The following is a 24,808-nucleotide window of genomic DNA, read 5'->3' on the forward strand; positions in this document are numbered from 1 at the left end:
TCCGCGCACCGTGTAGTGGCCATTCTCAACAACAACAACAATAATAATAATAATAACGGCCTTCAGCTTGATCTCGAGCCATGGCAACTTGATGAACTCTCTGTAGGAAGATCGCTCTTGTGCAAGCCTTGATAGGTCCACCAGGGCCTTCTCTGCCGTTATCTTGAGTCTATCAAGACATCCGTTTGCTGGTCTTCATCTTCACCTTGTTCCTTCTAGTCTTCCGACCATGATGTCCTTCTCCAGTAATTAGACATCATAAGAAGAGAGCAAAGTAGGAAAGTTGCAGCTTTGTAATCCTTTGCTTAGAGTAACATGTCTGGCTTAATTTGTTCCAAAATTGATTTGCTTGTTCTTCTTGCCATCCATGGTATTGATAACATCCTTCTCCAGCATCACATTTCAAAGGAGATTGATGTGAATGGGAGCTGAGCTACAGTACCCAAGATCAGTATTAGCTCTGCACAAGGTTTATATACAACTGACGGAGCTTCAAAATAGCTGATGGGGGGGAATGACGGGTAGCAAACCCCCAACAATCTGATATTGATGACCTATCCTAAGGCTATACACTGCTCAAAAAAATAAAGGGAACACTTAAAAAACAGAATATAACTCCAAGTAAATCAAACTTCTGTGAAATCAAACTGTTCACTTAGAAAGCAACACTGTTTGACAATCAATTTCACATGCTGTTGTGCAAATGGAAAAGACAACAGATGGAAATTATTGGCAATTATCAAGACATACTCAATAAAGGAGTGGTTCTGCAGATGGGGACCACAGATCACATCTCAGTACCAATACTTTCTGGCTGATGTTTTGGTCACTTTTGAATGTTGGTTGAGCTTTCACACTTGTGGAAGCATGAGACGGACTCTACAACCCACACAAGTGGCTCCGGTAGTGCAGCTCATCCAGGATGGCACATCAATGCGAGCTGTGGGAAGAAGGTTTGCTGCGTCTGTCAGCGTAGTGTCCAGAGGCTGGAGGCGCTACCAGGAGACAGGCCAGTACACCAGGAGACGTGGAGGGGGCCGTAGCAGGGAAACAACCCAGAAAAAAGGACGGCTACCTCAGCCTTTTTTGCAAGGAGGAACACTGCCAGGGCCCTGCAAAATGACCTTCAGCAGGCCACAAATGTGCATGTGTCTGCCAAACAGTTAGAAACCGACTCCATGATGATGGTCTGAGTGCCCGACGTCCACAAATGGGGGTTGGGCTCACAGCCTAAGAACGTGCAGGACGCTTGGCATTTGCCACAGAACACCAGTATTGGCAAATTCGCCACTGGCGCCCTGTGCTGTTCACAAATGTAAGCAGGTTCACAATGAGCACATGTGACAGACGTGAGAGTCTGGAAACACCGTGGAGAGCGATCTGCTGCCTGCAACATCCTTCAGCATGACTGGTTTGGCAGTGGGTCAGTAATGGTGTGGGGTGCATTTCTTTGGAGTGCCCACAGCTCTCTATGTGCTCGCCAGAGGTAGCCTGACTGCCATTAGGTACCGAGATGAGATCCTCAGACCCCTTGTGAGTACATATGCTGGTGCGGTTGGCCTTGGGTTCCTCCTAATGCAGGACAATGCCAGACCTCATATGGCTGGAGTGTCAGCAGTTCCTGCAAGATGAAGGCATTGAAGCTATGGACTGGCCCGCCCATTCCCCAGACCTGAATCCGACTGAACACATCTGGGACATCATGTCTCGCTCCATCCACCAATGTCACGTTACACCACAGACTGTCCAGGAGTTGGCGGATGCTTTAATCCAGGTCTGGGAGGAGATCCCTCAGGAGACCATCCGCCACCTCATCAGGAGCATGCCCAGGCGTTGTAGGGAGATCATACAGGCAAACACACACTACTGAGCATCAATTTCTTGTCTTGAGGCATTTCCACTGAAGTTGGATCAGCCTGTAACTTCATTTTCCACTTTGATTTTGAGAATCATTCCAACTCCAGACCTCCGTGGGATATTAGTTGTGATTTACGTTGATAATTTTTATGTTTTATTGTTCTCAACCCATTCCACTATGTAATGAATAAAAATTTGCAACATTGATATCTAGGATGTGGGATTTTAGTGTTCCCTACGGCACCTTTGGACACAATGTCATCAGACCCTCCCATCTCTGAATGCAAAAGTGAGAGGTGTCAGAGAAACCCAATAATTAGAGGCACAAGATACCTAGCTGAAAGTGCTTCTTTACAGCTATATGAAGTGTCCACTACCTGTCAAAAAACCAGAATGATTAGGACACTTCGCCACAGGGATGCGCCCAGCGGACACTAGAGCCGTCATTTCCATGCAGCATGTGAGTTACTCTAAATTTATTTTAGAAGGAATGCAAGAACCTTACAGCATATGACATGCGTTATGTAAGCCATGTAGAATAGGTAATCCATCAAGGTCTTTGACAGATGTCTGATGACGAGTAGGACAAAAAATAAAATAAAATTTTTTGAAACCACTACAAGCAAATAGTGATCATTACATGCAAATTCAACAAAGACAGATATATGTAAAAGCAAAAGCAGATTGTAAAGCGGTTCAGCCTTGGGAGGGAAAAAAAAAGACACATTATTTGTCTTACTGATCCCATGCCAATCTCTGTACTTTGTTGGGATCAAATGGGCATGTGACCACTAAACAATTACTGCACTGAACTTGAAGTACAAAATGCCAGTAACGGATCCAGGATTTACTAAAACAAAACAGGACCACGAAGGGCTGGACCACTAATAATTGTTAACACAATTTAGGCCTCATTCACACTCATTCCAAAAGCATGGCCTCTGAGTCTTCTGACCAGAACTTGACAGCTTCTTAGGCCTACCCAATGCTGTCGAGTTCAGGTCCGGAGACTTGTGATCAATCTGTACTTCAAGGTCCGTACACAGGCTATGCTTTAAGAACATCTTAATTCGGACTTAAGGTTAACGACCTACCAACGATCACGACCAGCGATACGACCTGGCCGTGATCGTTGGTAAGTCGTTGTGTGGTCGCTGGGGAGCTGTCACACAGACAGCTCTCTCCAGCGACCAACGATCAGGGGAACGACTTCGGCATCGTTGAAACTGTCTTCAACGATGCCGAAGTCCCCCTGCAGCACCCGGGTAACCAGGGTAAACATCGGGTTACTAAGTGCAGGGCCGCGCTTAGTAACCCGATATTTACCCTGGTTACCATTGTAAAAGTAAAAAAAAAAAAAGAAGTGTGAAAAATGTGTAAAATAATGATTTTGCCTCATTTTTCTTGTGTTTTTCTCCCATTCATTAGGAGCATAGCCTAAGGGTATTCAAGTGACAAAAGAAACAGGTATTGAGTGAGGGGATGTTTCCCAACATGACTGTTTGCATTTCTTACCCCAGTCAAACAACACAGGGAAAGAATAATAATATTATATTATTAAGTTTTCTATTAAGTGTCAGCATTGTGGAAAACTTATTTAAAAAAAAAAAAAAGTGTTGCTGGTTAGCTCGGCCCATAGGAGTAACCAGAGGCTTGCAGAAAAAAAAAAATGCTTTATGAAATTAAAACATACACCGCATTTCCAAACTGATCAGGTTACTTCATGAAGTGGCGCTGGTCCCACCTACATGCAACGCTGGACCACCTACTTGTGGCGCTGGTCCCACCTACTTGCGGTGCTGATTCTAATCCAGTTTCTGCCTTTTTTTCTTCCCAGCAAACGGACCCTTGGATGGTTCTACAGGTGGATATTGGTATATTCAGCTTTAGGGCTCGTGCACACAAGAGTATAAATCGTACAAGTACGAACAGATTTTTATTTTTTTTTTTAATCGGGTAGCACACTAACCCAATGTTTTTCAATGAAACGGTGAAGATGCAATTTTTTTCACAGATTCTGTCTGGAAAAAAAAAATCTGTCGTGCTGAAATCAGAAGAGACTCACCCATTCAAGGACAAAAAACAAACAATCAGATTGCACAGTATAGCATCCGACTTTTATGGATACATTACAATTCTGTACCATAGGAAACTGAAGGCGCTGGTGTAATTGATTAATAAATGCGGCTGTAAAAATACGGATTACAAGAGGAAAACAATTGTTCCACTTTTCCAAATAAAAATCGGCCTTGTCACCCCCAGCTCGCCCTTTGGTTTTACACTATGGAGCGCTTCCTTTGATATTTTTTATTATACTAAATATAACATTTACTAACCTATAAACTTTGCAGATGTGATACGTTGTATTCCTATAATAGTAAATCTAGGACAGACTCGGGGAGAAACAGGTACGTCTTACATCCTAAAGAATTTTCCATAGGACTATAGTCCACGATGGGCCATTAAACGAGTTTGGCTTTCTCACATTTATATAAACAGAGCAGTTCAATGTAATTGTGGATCTTCTTGGACAAAGCTCTAAGTTATTGTATCTTTAAATAGGAAATTCTATAACTTACAAATATAGAACTATCGTGTTTTACCGAAAATAAGACGTTTCCTGAAATTAAGCCCTAGCATGATTTTACAACATTTTTGTAGTATGCGTAAAATATAAGCCCTACTCCAAAAGTAATCCCCAGTTACAGTCAGGACTGGCATTAGGGGGCGGCAAACTGGGTAATTACTCAGGGCCCCCAGCATTTCTATTCTGAGGTTAAGGCTGTTTGAGCACCTTTGGTGACATCATGGTCACATAGGTCTCTTAACTGCAGGATTGTAGAGGGACTGACGGGGAGACAGGCTGGACTGTACGTGCATCAGCGGTTGCTAAATAATAGATGAGCTGCCGCAATTCTGTGATGGTGGCTAGGAGCCGGAATGCAGCGGCTACCAGAGGAATGGGGAACCTGAACTAATGGGACGATATTAATATCTAAATGACATTTGGCTATATTTTTTTTGCTGGAAAATTGTTTTATAAATGTCCTAACATTTGGGATTTATAGAATTTGTCCACATGTGGTGACTTTATCTTTTTCTCAAACATATGCATGTAATCCGAGCTAAAAATCATTTTTGCAATTAGGTACAAATAATTAACTGCAGTGTGTGTGTTAGGTGTCGAGTTCCCGCCGCTGCACAGGGGGAATCTCGAACCATGTCCGCTGCGGTCTCCCACTCTTCTCCAGCCGCAGTGGAGCCTGCTCAGCAGAGACGTAGGTCCCAGCGTCTGGCTCAGGCTGATACGGTGCGCTTGGTTACTGCTGCCTTTCCAGGCTCTGCCTTTGTAGTCAGCACTGATCAGCAGCGAGCAGGCATTTCAGGGACTAAGTCCTGCTTTTCCCATTCTGAGCATGCCCACGGGACGACCTCCCATTGGAGGTCGGGGGTCACATGCTCAGGTCCTGTTGCGACTCCTATTGGACCATCCAGAAGGTCCAGGAGCGCTACTGCTATAAAAGGTTTGCATGGTCGTTCGGCCATGCGCTAGTGTAAACCTGTTAACGTGTGTGTGGATGTATGCCTGTCAATGTATGAAAGCTCCGAATCATTCCCCTTCCTAGAGTTGTTGACTGCTCGCGAATGGTGTAGCTACCTAGCACCTGACAGTGCGATCCCGCACAATTAACACAAGAGACAGCGTCTATTAGCAGCGACCGCCAGTGCAGCGAGCCTGCGCAAATAGTGCGCTTTCCTGGCCGAAGTTAGTGTGGTTAGTGGCGTCCGCCAGAGCGGCGCTGCACGCACTCTTTAGTTTATTCCCTGACACCACCATAGCGGTGTCGAGCGCAAGAGGTCTAGATGAACTCTTCCCCTGAGTCTCAGGGCAGAGTCCTGTGACTCCTTGCTTGCGCTCTCTGTGCGGTATCGCGGCCTTGTGACGCAACAGGGTTCGCTTCCTTCATACCGAGCAGCAGGTGTCTTTTCTGCACGGTGGACCCCGGACTGCGAACGTATCGTCTCTAATTAATATTTGGTGCGTTCCGCCAGGCCTAACAGTGTGTTGCATTGTACTACTGGATGCAGAATTAGTTAAAAAGAGTATTCTCAAGTTTGGAAGTTATTTGCTAATATATACATTACATATTTGCAAAAAAAACAAAAACGGACTTCCCTTTGTAGGTTGGGAGCTTTGGTATGTATAAAATATATATATATATATACACACACACACACACACATATACATGCCCTTTATTGTAAGAATAGAAAATAAAATAAAAAATACATTAACAGGGGTGCCAGATCTTTAAAGTTGTGCACCCAGAAGGCTATTCACCTAAAATACTTGCCCTTTTATTACCCACCATCCCAGGGCTCATCCCCCGATGCTGCCAGTTGGTCTTCAGTTTACCCTGGCTGCGGACAGAGTCCCATCTACCCTATGTGACTGCTGCAGCCAATCACTGGCCTCAGATGTCTCATTATGTACACAGCTGACGCTAGAGATTGGCTGCAGCAGTCATGTAGGGTATGGGGGACAGAAGACCATCAGGGACATTCCTCTGCTAAAGGCGTTTGATGAGCAGGAAAATGTTCAATGATCATGTATATTACAGAGGAAATTACTGTCCTCCATAAAGAAACCTTCATAATAATTTTACTATGAAACAGAAGCTCCAGATGTTTTACTTCTCATGAAAAATACCAAAAAAGGTGAGATCATTCCACAGTTTCCTCATTTCTGAGGTTAATCCTTCCACCGTTCTGCCCCTGCTGGTTCTCTAAAGGCCCTGAGGTAATGTTACAGGTCAGGTCTCGGGAAAATATGTAACAGTATACAGTCCCAACCACAGGAAGAGCGGACGGCCCACCTGCTTCTCCACTTAGCAGGGTCTTATTAGGGCAACGCTGGCATCCACCCACGGGGCAATGTGCCCGACTGCTCAACCAACAGCTCATCTGAGGCAGGAGGACCTTTTAGTTGCCCTTTCTAGACAGTAGGTATGAGATCATTATAGTATTTGTGAGGTTCTACCTTTATTAAAATGTAGGTCATTTATTCCCCAACGCCTTTGGTTTTTGCAGCCTGGTTCCATATTGTACGGGAATTGTCAGAACCTAAAATCTATAATCTGGGAGCATGCTATCCATACCCAACTTATCACCATGGGATGTGGATGATACTTTAAAAGCCCCCTAGACATTGGACTAACATCGGTGACACCCGCCAACATCAGCATGCTCGGATGACAGGCTAATGTGTATGGGGGCATCCGAATCTTCCCTCCACAGATTATTTCAGTGGAAAGACGGATCTGTCGTGTCCAATTTCAGACTGCTAATCCTTTGTTCTCGATGAGATCGAGGAGTCTGGTAGGGGCCAGCTTTGCCGATCGCGCCTGAGGAGCCGGGAGAGAAAGCCGACATCCATCTATTGTATATGGGGGAGAGGGGCTTAAGTGGTTAATTCATTCCTAATGACTTAATCTGCATATAATAGTTTGGAAATTGAGCATAAATCACCCCAACACAGTCCACATTCCCATATGGAAAACTGAATACAACCACTAGTATTCATAAAGGAAAAAAAAAAAAAAAACTAAAGTAAGAGGGGAAGGGTTACACTCTTCAGATCTGAAGAAAACTAGGTGAGAACATCTTCAGGGTGTGTTCACACATTGCTGCCAGAGAAGCCACTTCAGGAAAAAGACTTAGCACATAGCCATGCGAAACATGTGTCGGGGTATCGCTGCTTCAGGGGACGCCCCCTGAAGAAGCGATATCCACATGAAACGCGCGTCGGGGTACGTGGCCACAGTCTTGGCAGGAACAGCTACATAATAGGCAACTAACCTCATAACCGTTTGATTATACTTCTCTGTACAATGGATACATAAATGTATTGTATGCTACCAGATCTTAGATCATCTATAGCAACATGTTGGTCTGGATAATTTGTCTTTGCCACATTTGAACCAAGAATCACATACTGATGAGTTATAATTATAACTCTACCATGTTGCTGTTTGATAAATCATGCTTATAATAGATTAAATTGGCATTTCGTTTTAATATCTTTGTCCTGACTATAGCCTTCAGCCACTATTTTCATTTGCACCTTTATGGATCAGAAATTTATGTACCCATATATACAAAGACTTTTTTTTTTTTTATCAAAATTGTATTTATTGTAAATACAAAACCTTTTTCATGTATAATAAAACTGCAAATTGTTATATTTAATGACTCAGATCCTCCTTTTGTAACTAATGAATATAACATCTGATGTCTGCACACAGTACACCGCAAACCGTATACAGGAGAATACGTGACTAGCATATGATAAACTGTGACTACAGACACCTGATAGTATACTGTATAATAATACATATTTTGTAAAACATTTGATGTGTGTATCACAGTACATCATAGACCAAAAGGTAGGCAATTCATTTCCCAAGGTGCCACAGTTGTGGAGGGCCGAAACAATTAATTCTGCTCAATTTGAATTATAATTATCCTTCTATATTATTTCAAAACACTCTTTTTCGGTAATCACTTTGTATCTCCGTTCATACTGCACCCACACACACAAATGATACACCATTTGAAAGGTAAACTTGCCCCCTTCAGCAAGAAAACAGCCAAACAAACCACACATCCACGATGTGATCAAAAAATACATTTTAAACATTCATTTTCATAAAACTGCAGTAAGAAAAAATGACCTGCAGGTGGCACCACACTACCCCAAAGCACAATACCACAAAGCTGAAACAAATCCTAACATTTGCCTTGGGGGCGTTCCAGCTTGCCAAACTCCTTGCCCAGCCAATTTCAGGAAGGTACATATAAAATATTTGCTACATATGTGGAAGTAGAATAAAAGTAAAACTTTACCTGTTTAAGACTTCAGCTTTAAATCTGAAGATATAAATGAATGCAGCCTAAAAGGTACCGGACAGGTTCTGAACCATCAGATTCTCCGTATTATTGGACAGTCATTGAAAAGTCTATCTTCCAAGGTTGCAGCTTATTGGTGACCTGGAGTCACCTCTGGTTCCAAGTAAAAAACTGCAGCGTTGAAATAATTCAGACTGTACATTGTTTCCTGATGGGAGAGATTGGTGGAAACAACCTTGTAAAAATTGAAAAAAAAAATAATCTGCAGATATTACTTTTATTTTATTTTTTTTAAAGGGATATTCCCAATTATTATACAATGGTGTAAATAAGCTCAGTTATGGGGTCAATTCTCCCTCCCCTCTCATTTCTGCTGAAGACTTTGCCTCTTTCTTTAAACAGAAGAACAATACGATCAGAGAAAGCTTTGGCCCGCAGCGCCCGATGTCCCTCTTAGCTGCTCAACCCTGTTCCTCCAAAACCAGCTTCTCCACCATGACAGAAGATCAGCTCTCCACCCTCCTGTCAAAATCACACCTCATCACTTGACCCGTTACCGTCCCACCCCATCCCTAACCTTGCCACGGTCTTCATCCCAACCCTAACACACCTCTTCAACCACTCACTCACAACAGGTGTCTTCCCCTCATCCTTCAAGCATGCCAAGATCACACCCATCCTCAAAAAGCCCTCCCTCTGTGTTTAGCTATCGCCCAATTTCTCTTCTCCCCTATGCCTCCAAATTACTGGAACAACACGTTCATCTTGATCTATCCCCCCCACCTCTCCTCCTGCTCCCTCTTTTACCGGTTACAATCTGGCTTCAGACCCCATCACTCAACTGAAACTGCCCTAACTAAAGTCACCAATGACCTACTAACTGCCAAGAGCAAGCGACACTACTCTGTCCTCCTTCTCCTGGACCTGTCTTCTGCCTTTGACACTGTGGACAACTCCCTTCTGCTACAGATCCTCTCATCTCTTGGCATCACAAACTTGGCCCTATCCTGGATCTCGTCATATCTGACAGACCGAACATTCAGTGTCTCACTTCGCCCCTTGTCTGTCAGTGTTCCTCAAGGCTCTGTTTTAGGACCCCTACTCTTCTCCATCTACACCTTTGGTCTGGGACAGCTCATAGAATCTCACGGTATGCAGTACCATCTCTACACTGATGACATGCAGATCTACCCATCCGGACCTGACCTCACCTCCTTACTTACCAAAATCCCACACTGTGTCTATCTCGGCCTTTTTTTCTGCTCGCTTTTTAAAACGGAACATGGACAAAACTGAATTCATCATCTTTCCCCATCTCACTCTACCCCTCCACCAGACCTATCCATCAATGTTAGTGGCTGCTCACTTTCCCCAGTCCCACACGCCTGATGCCTCGGGGTGATCCTCGACTCTGCCCTCTCTTTCAAGCCACACATCCAAGCCCTTGCCTCCTCCTCTCGTTTTAAACTCAAAAATATTTCCCGGATCCGCGCATTCCTTGACCGCGACACCACAAAAACACTAGTACATGCCCTCATCATCTCCCGCCTTGACTACTGCAACCTCCTACTATCTGGCCTCCCCGCTAGTACTCTGGCACCACTCCAATCCATCCTACACTCTGCTTCCCGACTAATCTACCTGTCTCCCCGCTATTCCCCAGCCTCTCCTCTATGCCAAGCCCTTCACTGGCTACCTATCGCCCAGAGACTCCAGTTCAAAACCCTTACGACATACAAAGCCATCCACAACCAGTCTCCTCCATACATCTGTCACATGGTCTCCCGGTACTTACCTACACGCAACCTCCGATCCTCTCAAGATCTCCTTCTCTACTCCCCTTTCATCTCTTCTTCCCATAACCGCATCCAAGACTTCTCCCGTGCTTCCCTCATACTCTGGAACTCTCTACCCCAACACATCAGACTCTCACCTACCATAGAAACCTTCAAAAAGAACCTGAAGACTCACCTCTTCCGACAAGCCTACAGCCTGCAGTGATCCTCAACCTACTTGAACCGCCACACAACCAGCTCTACCCTCTCCTAGTGTATCCTCACCCAACCCCTGCAGACTGTGAGCCCTCGCGGGCAGGGTCCTCCCTCCTTATGTACCTGTGTGCCTTGTTTTTTCTGCATAAATTCCCCTTTAAAACCATGGTACAGTTCACCAAGAACGACAACAAAAATCCAGTCCTTAAAGTGTTATTCTCATCATGTATCTTCAGGAGCACACTGCTCCCCAGCCTTCTACCTGCAGAGGGAGATGGTTTCCTTAAAACTGACAGTTCAGACCTGGGGCGCGGCCAAGCTGCTGACCCGACCTGTGCAGGCTCGCTTGTTGCAAGCAGAGGCAGGATAAAAGGAGCACAATGAAGCTGAAGGGGACTATATCAAGAGATCCGGCCAGCTTCAGAGTAGCACCAGCAAGCTCTAATACAAAGAGCTTGTAAGCTCAGAACTCCTTGCCTAGGAGACTGGCCACCGATGATCTCTGTTATTGAAACAGAGATGGCTTTTAATAAGAAGGTAACTGCAAGGTTGTAATTTTTACAGGAACTGTGGAATTTTATTTTAAGAAGTTGAGACAACCCCATAAAGCCAATAAAACACAAACAGCCATGCTGCTGCCAGTCACATCAGGATGTATTCAACCCTTCCATTACAGATAGGCACGGCAGGGGATGCCCTGGGGGCCTTCTAGATGATAGGTTCAAACCATTTTACTGCCACTAATCTGCACAGAGGTCAGACATTTACAAATTAATCACTGTAAATTAAAGGAATGTCACACAGGTATATACTGAGATTTTCTTTTGCCTTCTAGGCCGTTTACCAGGATAATCCGGTCCGTTCGGTCTATGGGGAAACTTATGGCCGGTAGACTCCTGTGTACGTTCAGTGCGGGATAAAACGCTGTGAGCGCTTCCACAAACCCGTCTTTCTCTTGGGCATATGGTGGGCATAGCCACATGCGGGAAGTAAGCGGATCAATGCATTCCTATGTGTGCGGAATGCACGCGATTCCGCAAATTAATGAACATGCTGCGTTTTTTTCCGGAATGCGTTTCAACTCAGGAAAAAAACGCAGCATGTGCATACAAAATGTGGATTGCATTCTTTTAATAGGATGCTTAATGTGAGTTTTTTTTTCGTGGTTTTGTAGCGGAATGTGTGCACACATCCTTAAAGTCTTCCTTCAACCTTGATAACTATGTTACATAACACAGCCCAACAGTTTCTGAATTCGGACTTTACTTTTGGCAGTGAGCAGCTCAGCAAGTTTTACTGCAGGAAAAATCTGCCCTCTCCCTGCCCTGAAGGACTGGTCTTTCACCTCCTTTGCAGGGAGATTAGATGGATTATGTGGCCAAATACATGGAGGGCCGGGAGCAAACCCAGAGACAGTTTCCTGGTCACCATGATGACCTAGCCTAGTCCTGCTGTGGGTTAGTGTTAAAGGGAACCCGTCATCAGGAATAACGCCGGTAGCCTGCAGATACGAGGTTAATCTGCAGGTTAACAGCGTTATGGTGCTGTCTGGGGCCTACACGCAGCCGAACGCAGTGGGGAAAAATCACCTTTATACCCCTCAGCATTCAGTCATAGGGGCGGGGCTGCGTGGGTTCAGTCACACCCTGAGCATACAGAGCGGCCGCTGTAACCGTGCCTCCAACCCTGTCTGACATCGGCTCTACATTGCGGCTGGCTGTCAGTGAGGGCCAAAGTCGCCGGCCCCGCCGCTATGCTCAGAGTGGTGACTGAACCAGCACTGGCCCCGCCCCTATGACTGAATTCCCAATGCTGGCGGGGGGAATAAACATCATGTTCTCCCTGCTGCATTTGGCTATGTGCAGGTGCCGGGCAGCATCATAACACTGTTGACCTGCAGATTAACCCCATGACAGGTTCCCTTTAATAACATTTTCCGTTTGATCGCTTTGTTTCCGGAATATTAGACTTATTGACCAGAAGCACGACGCAGGCAGCGGTATAGCTCCTCCGCTGTGCAGGTCACACAAATCATCTGCAGAGCTGCACAATAGCACTGTGTAAAGTGAAATGCTACTCATTCCACCAGAGACCTGCCGCGACAGAACAACATTCTTTCTACCTCCAATATCCTGTGAACTTAAAACTATAAGCAACCCTGCCCCTAAGAAAAAAAGTCTACAATGAATGCCAGACACTGCACGCTACATCCCATGTGATTACCCAATTCACGCTCCGACCGTCCAGGCAAGCAGCGGCTTCATACACAGCACTATATACGCAGATTTGTTCTTGCAGAATGAAGAATTTGGAAATTAATGAAGCACTCATCAGAGTTTGTATCCTCTTGGTATATTATAGTCATATTACATGGCACTGTGTACTTACAATTGCTCATTTTGCCTTTCTACCGAGATAATTCTTCTCTTTGCTCTACATGGCTGTTTGGGTCCTCCCCTGCAATAACATTTCGGTAACGGTGGTGGGTATGGAGCCACTGTGCCACGGGCCGGGCTTACCCTGGAGGGGTGTGACTAAACAATAACCTGGTTATCACCTCTGGTGGTGAGGTTAGGCTTGGCCGCAGGTCGTCGCCAGGTACCACACCAGGGCAGTTCTGGGACTGCACCAGATGACCAGAGGGTCAGAAGCACGGGCATGCGGTACAGGAGGGCAAAAAACAAGACATGGTCAGACGGTCTGAGGCAGGCGGCATAGGATCAGTAGGAGAAGCAGAGAGGTCAGGCAGGATGAGTATACAGGCTGTGCTATTCATGGAAAGCAGCATACAGGATAATGCATAACCATGTGCTACAAGGTAGGAACCAACGTTCAGGCTGAGAGTGGCAGGTAGCGCTGCCTAATATAGGACCTGTCGGCACAGGAAAGGCTGGGAAAACTCATCTCTGCAGGACACAGCAGGGCTAAATTCCTGCACAGATCGGTCACGCCCCCCTAAGGCAAGATGGATACCACATGTGCATGCGGTAGTGCTGAGGAGTGCAGGAGGAAAAACTCTGTGGAGCAGCCTGCCACGAGGAGAAACCGCACGGTGAGTGGGGTGACGCTGAGGATGCATGCAGGTTGCCGCCATGATACGTTTGCAATGACTCATGACTTGTGCAGAGAAAATTGACCTACTGTTCCTATATAGAGCTTCAGCTAATCCATTTTTAATCACATGATGTCACAGATCTAATGGAAAAGAGAAGAATTAATGGGTAGAAAGGCAAAATGAGCAATTGTAAAAACATAGTAATATTGAATATGAAATATGACAAAGTTGGCATTTGATTTGTGATAAAAAAGGGTTACATTTTATGTGTACTACATTTTCCAGACAATAAGGGTATGCTTCCACGTTCAGTATTTGCTGCGGATTGGACGCTGCGTACAGCCGCAGCGTCCAATCCACAGCGGCCAGATGTTACCGCAGGAGGGCGGCGATCGTAAGAAGATGGGAGGCACCGGACCCAGATCTGCGACCCCATCGGACAAGAGCGCCCCCGGGTGAGTATAATAAAACCTATTTTTCTTATCTTTCAGCATTATAAAATAAGATAAGCCCTGAAAGGAGGTGGCCGCAGCTTATATTGGCCAGACCTGGTGACAGGTACGCTTTACACTTGACATGTTAAAAGGTAAAATATCTACCCAAGTGTCACTTACTTTCCTTCTACCCCCTGCTACCATGATTTCAGGACGAAAAACATCATTAGAGGACTGGTGGTCTTGCAAACTGCATCTATTCTACAGCAGTAATGTTAGAGCAGGAGGAGCTGATCAGATTGATACATTTATATGGGAAAAGTTTCAGTAAGACTTGTATTTCATTCAATGAGATCCCTGATGTCTGTCTGCACAGGAGTCCAGTGGGCGGTCCTATCAAGTGATTGACAGGCTTTCCTCTAGGACTGTGCATGCAGATATAGCTGTCAAAGTAATAGGACTCGTATGCATACATCAGGGAAGTCAATGAATAGGATACAAGCCCTACATCGTGCTGTCCACAGACCAGACTGCATGGACAAAGCATCAGGTTCCCCTCACACCTTTTAACATTTCATAAAAAAAAAAAAACTTAAGATATTAATATAAGCACAATCTGTACATTGTCAATACACTGGGTTTATCCAGAATGCATGTTTCTAGCCGATTTATCTGCATGCACATACACTGAGCATGGCACTCGTGGTTAATAATCACTGCATTAAAATATGTATACACTCCCGAATTCACATACATGACGCAGACGTCCCATCTGATGCCAATGGTGGCTGTGTAGGAAGGATGCGTCTAACCCCTAGGATCACATGTGCACACAAAGGAAATACATTAAGTAAAAATGCACAGAACTACCTGAATGCAAAAAAATAAATAGCTAAGAAAAAAAAATATATATATATACACACACAATCGCCAATAGCTCACTCCATGCATTGTTAACCAGCAAATTCAGATCAAAGACGCTACAAACACCATGCAAATATGAAATACAAAAACCGAGCAGAAATACGGCAGCTACCAAGAGGCACAACACCAAGGCCACACAATTACCAGGCTGGTCTCTTCCTCATGACACGCGTCTTCTGACTGGACATCAAGATCTGAATTTGAGGGACAACCCAACAAAAACAAAATTAGTCTTCAGTTATAGGATTCTGGGCCTCGCATTGTGGCGTTTAGGGATCAGCAAGAATCCTCAATCTAAAAGATTTCTCTACAACGCATCTCTCACTTGAAAAAAAAAAGGTCCAAAGAGTCCAGGAGTCACCACTCGCCCATATTGTCCCCTCTCCCACCCACATGCAACAAGCACAGCAGACGAGCATGCTTAGATAACACCTTATCCCAGCACGTTCGCTCATCACTAATGGCAAGTTCTGCCGCTACATGACATCCTATTATATAGGTGTTTTCCCCCAAAAGCAATAGAGGACTTGTCACAAGACAGACTGAGTGCCCGTCATGGTGTCTGCCATTTTACAGAACAAACTAACACTACAGGCAGAAATATTTCCCTTCTATTCCATGTGGAGGCGCAGCAGAGCACCACGGGATACTTTGGGGGCTGTATTACGGCACCATACAATACAGGGGGATAAAGAGCAGCAATGTGGTGGTGTGCATGAACTCAGATACTGATCAGGCTGATAGCATTCATTGCCAAACTAATCAGGACTATCAGAAGAATTCATCTGGAAGAAGTGGCACACCTTACACCAGAATGACTCATTACTGTCAACTGCAGCAAGTCCTATAGATGACAGCCATGGGAACCTTAAAGGGGCAGGGGAACCATTACTTATGCTCATTATTAGTGTTCTTTTTCGGTATGACGCAAAACGATCCATTAAACACCTGTGCGGTTATTAAAAAAGAGCACCAATTAAGGCTAGGGCTACATGGCGACAGCAAATCTCAGAGCAACTTGTTGCAATTCCATTTTACAGCTGTGATTTTGCTGTACTGAAAAAAAATAAAATAAAAAAAAAGTCAAATTGAAGATACGTTGCGAATTCCATGGCAAGCGAGTCGCGTGCAACTTGCAACAGACAATAAAACACTTGGAAACATTTGTCACTTGGTGTTGCTGGAGGTCACAGGGTTGCAGGAGGTGACAGGTCGCCGTGCGATACCATAGGAAATCATCAGATGCAATGTCACCATAGGAAATCATCAGATGCAATGACGCCATAGGAAATCATCAGATGCAATGTCGCCATAGGAAATCATCAGATGCAATGTCGCCATAGGAAATCATCAGATGCAATGTCGCCATAGGAAATCATCAGATGCAATGTCGCCATAGGAAATCATCAGATGCAATGTCGCCATAGGAAATCATCAGACGCAATGTCACCATAGGAAATCATCAGACGCAATGTCACCATAGGAAATCATCAGACGCAATGTCACCATAGGAAATCATCAGATGCAATGTCGCCATAGGAAATCATCAGACGCAATGTCGCCATAGGAAATCATCAGATGCAATGTCGCCATAGGAAATCATCAGACGCAATGTCGCCATAGGAAATCATCAGATGCAATGTCACCATAGGAAATCATCAGATGCAATGTCGCCATAGGAAATCATCAGATGCAATGTCGCCGTGTGATACTGTGATATGAGGGTCATGTGACACGTCGCCTTAGGATAATTACTTGGTGTGTAAACACTCTCCTAGGACAGATACTCAAGACATTTACAACAATCACCACTATCTGTCCGAGTAAATGGCCCATGACGGACATTCTCAGTCCATTACTATTGGAAGCTTTATTCTCCTGCTGAATTATGCTCCCAGTATGAAATCAATTGGAGAATTCTTTGTGGATCAGTGCAAATTGCAAAATTCTCCACAATGCAGTCCCCCGTCACCCTGAATAAAGACCCCAAAAATCATTTCAGAGGGACCAACCGACCACCAAGAAGAGGAATCAGAATGTGAACACCCGATCCATTGTTTTCAGGACAGAGCTGTCACTTCTGGTGTCTGGCAGCAGCGCTCTCCTCTCTCTCTACTGAAAACACACATCAGCCAGGAAATCCAGAGAGAAAGCAGTCAGCTGAAAGATCATTTGACAGACAGTGATCTCATGTGTATGACCTGCCTAAGGGTTTGCTCACATCTGTGTATATAAATGTTGCTGAGAAAAGTTGAAGAGTGTCATGCGTTTTTTTTTTCCCTCACCTAGCATCCGTATGCAATGTGTTTTTAACATCAGCTTTTACATACAGTAATTCTCTAGTTATCTAATTAAATTAAAACAATCTTAGGAACAGATATAGATATATACCAGTAAGATATAGAATTAATGCTTTGCCTGTGTAGTTTTCTGTACTTTTATTTAGCTAATAAATAAATGAAAAAAATTGAGTGGGGTCCCCCTTAGCCAGCTAAGGGAAAGAAGACAGCTTAGAGCTGGTCTTAATAGCCTGGGAAGGGGGCAAAAAGAATGGAGCTTCCCAGGCTATTAATATCAGCCCACAGGTGTCTGCTTATAGCCTTTAGGCTATGTGAGCACGTTGAGTAATCTCTTGGCAGCAAAAAATGCTGCGGAAAATTACACTGCATTTTTGTGTTTTTTTTCCCGTGCATTCAGTGTGTCAAAAACGAAGGCAATAACGCACAAAGAATTGACATGCTGCGGATTTAAACGCACAGCAAATCCTGAAGGGAAAAATACTGATCATGTGCACAGCACTTCAGGATTTCATAGCATTTTTGAGCCAATTTCACGCAGGAAAAAAAAAAACGCATCGTGTGCACACAGACTTAATGGTTATTAAAAAGGGAGACAAAAAAAAAAAAAAAAGCTAAGCAAACAGCTGTGGGCTGATATTAATAGGCTGGGAAGGACCCATGGATATTGGCCCCCTTCTAGACTAAATAACACCAGCCCTCAACTGCCCCAGAAATGGCTCATACATTAGCTGCGCCAATTCTGACGCCTAGCCTCGGCTCTCCCCAATTGATTGCCCTGGAGCATCAGTAATTGGGGTAATAGTTTTGGGGTTCATGGAGGCCATTTAATGTCCGCTGACATCAAGTCCAGGGGTTAGTAATGGAGAGGAGTCCATTAGACATACTCTTTACTAGCCACGTAGTCAAAAGCAATAAACACACACAGAAAAGTCCTAATTGTAAAAAGCACTCGCCGACCCTCTTTTACCCATTTATTACTTTTAAAAGAATAAAATAAACCAAGAGGTCCCACAACGATGCCAAACTCTGCTCCATCCAAATGCTGTGATGAGCGGGACATCAGTAATGTGACGGCTCACCACGTCAGCCGGAACAGTGACAGTAGCGTGTGAATCTGGTTGCTGTGATGAGCGCTGATGTCAGTAAGGTTATCGCAGTTCACAGCTGATCAACTGCGGTCACTTTACGGACGTCAGCCGCTCAAAGTGAGAAATATAAAGTTAGTTACGGTAACTGAAAGTTTTATTCACCAAAAATGCTTCCAAAATTCAACGAAAAATGATGAAACAATTGACATGCTGCATATTTAAAAAAACGCTGCAGTTGTCAAATTCAGGAAAAAAAAAAAAACGTTATGAGAATTTCGTGCATGAGATTTCCAAAATCTCATCGCTTTTGCTTGCACTGTAAAAAGCAGTTCTAATTTGCATTAAAAAAAAAAAAAACATGCATGTGAACATCGCCTTAGAAAGCAGGGCTGTGGAGTCGGAGGTTTGGCTTACTGACTCCACAGCCCTGTTAGAAAGCCCAGGAAAGTCCCGCAGTTCTGTACAGAAAAGCACGTTAGGGTAAGGGCTCACACAGACACCCGTGAACCTTAGTCTGATCACAGACTGGCCATGAAGACAGCTTCATATATTTCTATGAGGCCGTCACGCTCGAGTTGGGAGGCCCATGGCCAGACCGTGCATTATCATCTGTGATCGGATGAAGATCCACCATTGGCTGCACGAGACCTAATGCTACAGGGAAACTTTAGGTAAAAATACCAGATCTCAGCTAAGTATGAGGAATTTTTTTTTCTAGTCTTGGGTCTTTGTGCCAAAATGGGCAGTGAAGTCCCGCTTATGTAATTCAGAGGAGGAATGTCCTATGTTCTTTTCCAGCCAGGATTTGGCTGACTCAGCTCTTGCACATGGCTGCGATGTTTTGTGATGCACTGAACCACATCACTACATTACTGCCACATTACTGGGCCCAGCTTTCAGTGCTGGAGCCGCAGAGGAGATTGTACAACCGCTAATTTCAGCTGGACAGTAAATGCCGTCATGTAAATCTAGAAGGAATACACCGGAGTGAGATGACATGGCCTTCCGCCATATGAAATAAAGCCATCACCAAGGGCATAGATGTTATAAAGGCAGCCGGAATCACTGGGCCATGTGGTCCGCAGAAGAAGCGTCAAAAAATATTAATGCATAGGAGGTCGGCCCAAAAATGTAACGAGGGCTAGTGATCGTCCTAGATGAAAAAGATCATGCCTGTGGCAAGCTTTGGCCGAGGCGGCAGAGATTTGGGTCAGGCGACAGGCAGAGGTCAGTGACACAGAATCTAATTATTGTAAATTTGGTAACGCTATGTGATGTGACCAAAATATGACGGTCACCAAAAATCCAAACCCAAAGGATATTTGACTGCAAGTGACGAGCGCTGGGAACCGCATCCATCTGAACAACAGCGCCATGTCGGACCATCAGTCTGTGGAAAGGTGGCTGCGGAGGTCTCCATGGCTAATAGAAGAGAGGTTGAGAAGCCATCCTTGATGATGGTGGGATGGCTTTTATGCTATGTTTGATCAAAAACAGTGTTACTAAGAACCCGGATTGCCACACACCTCAAATCGCCGCATGCGGACACATCCGCATACAACGCATGTCCCTGCGTACCCAATGTTAAACATAGGTGCGCAGGGGAAAGCAGGACATAGGCGGCCGTAGGCAGAGCGAAGGCGGAGGAAGCACGCTGCCATCCGCAGTGCAACGAAACGCAAGTGTGAAACCAGCCTTAGACAGTACAAAACTGACAGCACCCAGGTAAGACAAAGATGGCTAATGTTCCCCCAAAGACACATTGATTTAATCGGTCACGCTGCAACACTAGATGCACACAACCATGGCCACGTGAACAGCCCCATAGACTATAAAGGGCACGTGTTCTGTACGTGAAACACTGACATCTGAATGGAGCTTAACAGCAAAACTAAGTCAATGGGATCCATCAGCAGAAACGTGCAGCTTTCCTGTGCAGAGTAGAAGACGGCACGGTCAGAGGTCAGAGATGGAAACTGATAACAAGTGGATAAAAGGTGAAGGCCTAAACTGTGGTGAAGACACGTGAACCATTATCGCTCATAAACTGCAATCACCTCGCCTTGTTAACGTGTAACTAGAAAGAATGTGATAGATATCAGGAAGGATCAGGACTCTGCATCCGTCCATCCTCCGCCTGTCACCCCCAGTGTCCTCAGCTACTGCAACATCTGGATCACAGCTTAGTGCTACCAGCTCCACCACATAGCAGGGGGGAGGGTCTGCATCCCCCATAACCCCTCCTCCGCAATCTCCATAGACCCCCTTACAAAGTGACACGTGAGCAAGACTGGAGGAGCCACATGGGAAGGATTTTCTCTCCACCTGGAGACACAGCAGTTCATTCATTCTTCATTTCCTGACATCTTATGAAGGCTGGTCATAGTGCCTGCTTATTTTACACGTCTTGCATGTCTGGAAACAAATTGAGCTACTGGGTCTGTTCCACTTAACTAGAGGACCTCAGGAGGCCGACCCAGCGGCCAGACCCGGAGGACCTCAGGAGGCCGACCCAGCGGCCAGACCCGGAGGATCGCAGGCGGCAGACTCAGCGGACAGACCCGGAGGACCGCAGGAGGCCGACTCAGCGGACAGACCCGGAGGACCGCAGGAGGCCGACCCAGCGGCCAGACCCGGAGGACCTCAGGAGGCCGACCCAGCGGCCAGACCCGGAGGACCTCAGGAGGCCGACCCAGCGGACAGACCCGGAGGACCTCAGGAGGCCGACCCAGCGGACAGACCCGGAGGACCGCAGGAGGCCGACTCAGCGGACAGACCCGGAGGACCTCAGGAGGCCGACCCAGCGGCCAGACCCGGAGGACCTCAGGAGGCCGACCCAGCAGCCAGACCCGGAGGACCTCAGGAGGCCGACCCAGCGGCCAGACCCGGAGGATCGCAGGCGGCAGACTCAGCGGACAGACCCGGAGGACCACAGGAGGCAGACTCAGCGGACAGACCCGGAGGACCGCAGGAGGCAGACTCAGCGGACAGAGCTTCCAAAGCGATCAATAAAAAAACAAAAACAAGCCACCAAGATTTAGGAGCCAGATGCCAATGTCTATTCACAGTGACCGCTGGGAGTTGTCCTGCAATCATTAATCTGAGATCACTGCTCTGTAAATTCCTGATGTCCTTTCACTTAGTAACGATGATCACCGCCCCAAAGGCAGCTCAGCTAGAAATGTTGTAGTCAGGACCGGCTGAACTCAGCTTCTTGTGACATCAAAAAAGGCGCAGGAGAAAGTCACAACTCACTGAAAGCCCCGACGGTCAGGGGTGTGACTATAGTGGATGCAGGGGATAGTCACATCTGAACCTAAAAAAGTCCCATATGAGAAGACCAACACTATGAAAGACCCATGATATCAGAGGTTGGACATTTTGCATTGTGGACCACGAGCTTCAAGTTACACCTCTGATGGCAAGGGTGTAGCTATAGTGGGTACGGGGGTTGCGGTCACATGTGGGTCCTGAAGCCGAAAAGGTCCCATATGAGAAGATCAATACTATTAAAGACCTATGACAACTGCAGTTGAAAATCTAGCATGAGATACAGCCTGATGACAGCTGTGCCTTCCTGCAACCTTTGCCTTGTACATGATGACCTCTGACCAGGGAGCCAACTAGAAATCATTGGACCCCAGAGCAAAAATGAGACTGATCCCCACCTATTGACAAAAACCTACAACAGCGGCACGAGCACCAGGAATCTGAGGTGGGGTTAGGGGCGGCATCTATCGGAGCTCACAGATAGCAGAAAAATGCCACCTTGTGACTCCCAGGTGGGCCCTCACCCTCTGGGCCCTATAGCAGCTGCTATAGTTACACCAGTGACATTTGCAATGCGACTCATTCATTTCCACTGTGAACCAAAACATGAGGCAATCACAGAAAAGCATGCATCCTAAGCAATCGTGGCGGGCGACCTGGGAACGGGCGAGCGATTTTGTACGCGAGCGACGGATCTGGCACGCAGGCAACCGGGTAAGCTATTTGACAAGCGGGCGACCGGGGAACGGGCGAGATATGTGGCATGCGGGCGACCTGGGAACGGGAGAGAGATCTGGCAAGAGGGCGACCTGGGAACGGGCGAGAGATCTGGTACGCGGGCGACCTGGGAACGGGCGAGAGATCTGGTACGCGGGCGACCTGGGAACGGGCGAGAGATCTGGTACGCGGGCGACCTGGGAACGGGCGAGAGATCTGGTACGCGGGCGACCTGGGAACGGGCGAGAGATCTGGTACGCGGGCGACCTGGGAACGGGCGAGAGATCTGGTACGCGGGCGACCTGGGAACGGGCGAGAGATCTGGTACGCGGGCGACCTGGGAACGGGCGAGAGATCTGGTACGCGGGCGACCTGGGAACGGGCGAGAGATCTGGTACGCGGGCGACCTGGGAACGGGCGAGAGATCTGGTACGCGGGCGACCTGGGAACGGGCGAGAGATCTGGTACGCGGGCGACCTGGGAACGGGCGAGAGATCTGGTACGCGGGCGACCTGGGAACGGGCGAGAGATCTGGTACGCGGGCGACCTGGGAACGGGCGAGAGATCTGGTACGCGGGCGACCTGGGAACGGGCGAGAGATCTGGTACGCGGGCGACCTGGGAACGGGCGAGAGATCTGGTACGCGGGCGACCTGGGAACGGGCGAGAGATCTGGTACGCGGGCGACCTGGGAACGGGCGAGAGATCTGGTACGCGGGCGACCTGGGAACGGGCGAGAGATCTGGTACGCGGGCGACCTGGGAACGGGCGAGAGATCTGGTACGCGGGCGACCTGGGAACGGGCGAGAGATCTGGTACGCGGGCGACCTGGGAACGGGCGAGAGATCTGGTACGCGGGCGACCTGGGAACGGGCGAGAGATCTGGTACGCGGGCGACCTGGGAACGGGCGAGAGATCTGACATGAGGGCGACCTGGGAACGGGCGAGAGATCTGACATGAGGGCGACCTGGAAACGGGCGAGAGATCTGACATGAGGGCGACCTGGGAACGGGCGAGAAATCTGGCAAGAGGGCGACCTGGGAACGGGCGAGAGATCTGACATGAGGGCGACCTGGGAACGGGCGAGAGATCTGACATGAGGGCGAGCAGTCCCAGCCATGACCCCACACTACAGGTTTATGGGGACGATAACCTATAACTGCTCCAAAGTTGCACGGAGAAGCTGCAGCCATTGCCTGATACCGAGGACACCGGCACCGCTCCGCCAGCATCACCCATGTGGCTCAGTGAGACGGGAGAACTACACTTCCCATCATGCCCTGCTCCACACACTATCATAGAGATTTTGCAGTTGCCAAAAATCAGAACATTCCACTGCCAGGTCAAAGTTCAGCCCCGAGCACTGGGAACACTGACCTTTTCTCACTGCTTTGCCTTTCTTGGTAGCCATGCTTGTTGTTGTGGGTATTAGAGGTAAATGGAAGAGCAGGAAATGAAAGAAAGCAGAAACCGCGTCGTCCCTCCGGGAAGTGATGAAGTGACAGTCGCCGTGAGCCTGTTCACCTGGACCGAGCCTGAGCCACGCTTTGTTACGTGACCACCCACCTCCCCGTTCTCCGTTTCGCGAGACACGCCCAATTTCCTGACTGGCAGCAGATGTGGGCCAATAGCGGTTTCCTAAGTAGGCGTGGTTTCATCCCTGACCACGCCCCGGGAAGAGACCATTCCCTTAGCCCTGACCCGAATAAATCACAATAGTGGGCGTGGCCTGCCCCGGAGCTGGGATTTCTTTTGCGTTCCAGAGGTATTGAACGTGGCAACATGGAAGCGGCGCAGATCTCGCGAGGATTCGGGAGTAAATCAGAGACGTTCGCGCCTCCGAGTGCAGTGCCAGTCACGGTGCGGAGTGAACGGCGCAGCTCCAGTCTCCTCCCAGAGTCACAGGCTGAGGCTGCCGTGTGCACGGGTGGGGATTTCACATCACAAGCCACATGAACAGATTTCCCAGAATATAAGAAATGGGGATTTAGTTTGCGAAAATCGAGCAAAATGGTGACCGGGCAACGCTGTAATGCAGGATTGGGCCGTGGTGCTAATGTGACGCCCGCCAGGGCCGTGGGGTACTTGGTACTGGGGCCGGTGCTTAACCCCTTCATGACCCAGCCTATTTTGGCCTTAATAACCTTGCCGTTTTTTGCAATTCTGACCAGTGTCCCTTTATGAGGTAATAACTCCGGAACGCTTCAACGGATCCTAGCGATTCTGAGATTGTTTTTTCGTGACATATTGGGCTTCATGTTAGT

At 47.0% G+C, this 24,808-nt stretch overlaps 1 protein-coding gene across 13 annotated transcripts in view; it reads right to left on the minus strand.

Annotated features, from left to right (window-relative positions):
* The window catches only part of ASPH (aspartate beta-hydroxylase), a 221,653-nt gene extending 197,428 nt beyond the window's left edge, over nt 1-24,225 (minus strand). For 4 of the 13 annotated variants that reach the window (XM_077270548.1, XM_077270551.1, XM_077270563.1 and 1 more), the window contains exon 1: nt 23,922-24,114. In XM_077270548.1, the coding sequence (XP_077126663.1) occupies nt 23,922-23,955 (34 nt within the window). In that variant the 5' untranslated portion in view covers nt 23,956-24,114. Of the gene's footprint in view, nt 1-23,921 lie in introns of all 13 variants that reach the window. The other 9 variants (XM_077270550.1, XM_077270557.1, XM_077270564.1 and 6 more) reach the window with 6 other exon arrangements.
* Nucleotides 24,226-24,808: the final 583 nt, after the last annotated feature.

The sequence above is a fragment of the Ranitomeya variabilis genome, chromosome 6 (assembly GCF_051348905.1).
Source record: "Ranitomeya variabilis isolate aRanVar5 chromosome 6, aRanVar5.hap1, whole genome shotgun sequence".
NCBI classification, from domain to species: Eukaryota; Metazoa; Chordata; class Amphibia; order Anura; family Dendrobatidae; genus Ranitomeya; species Ranitomeya variabilis.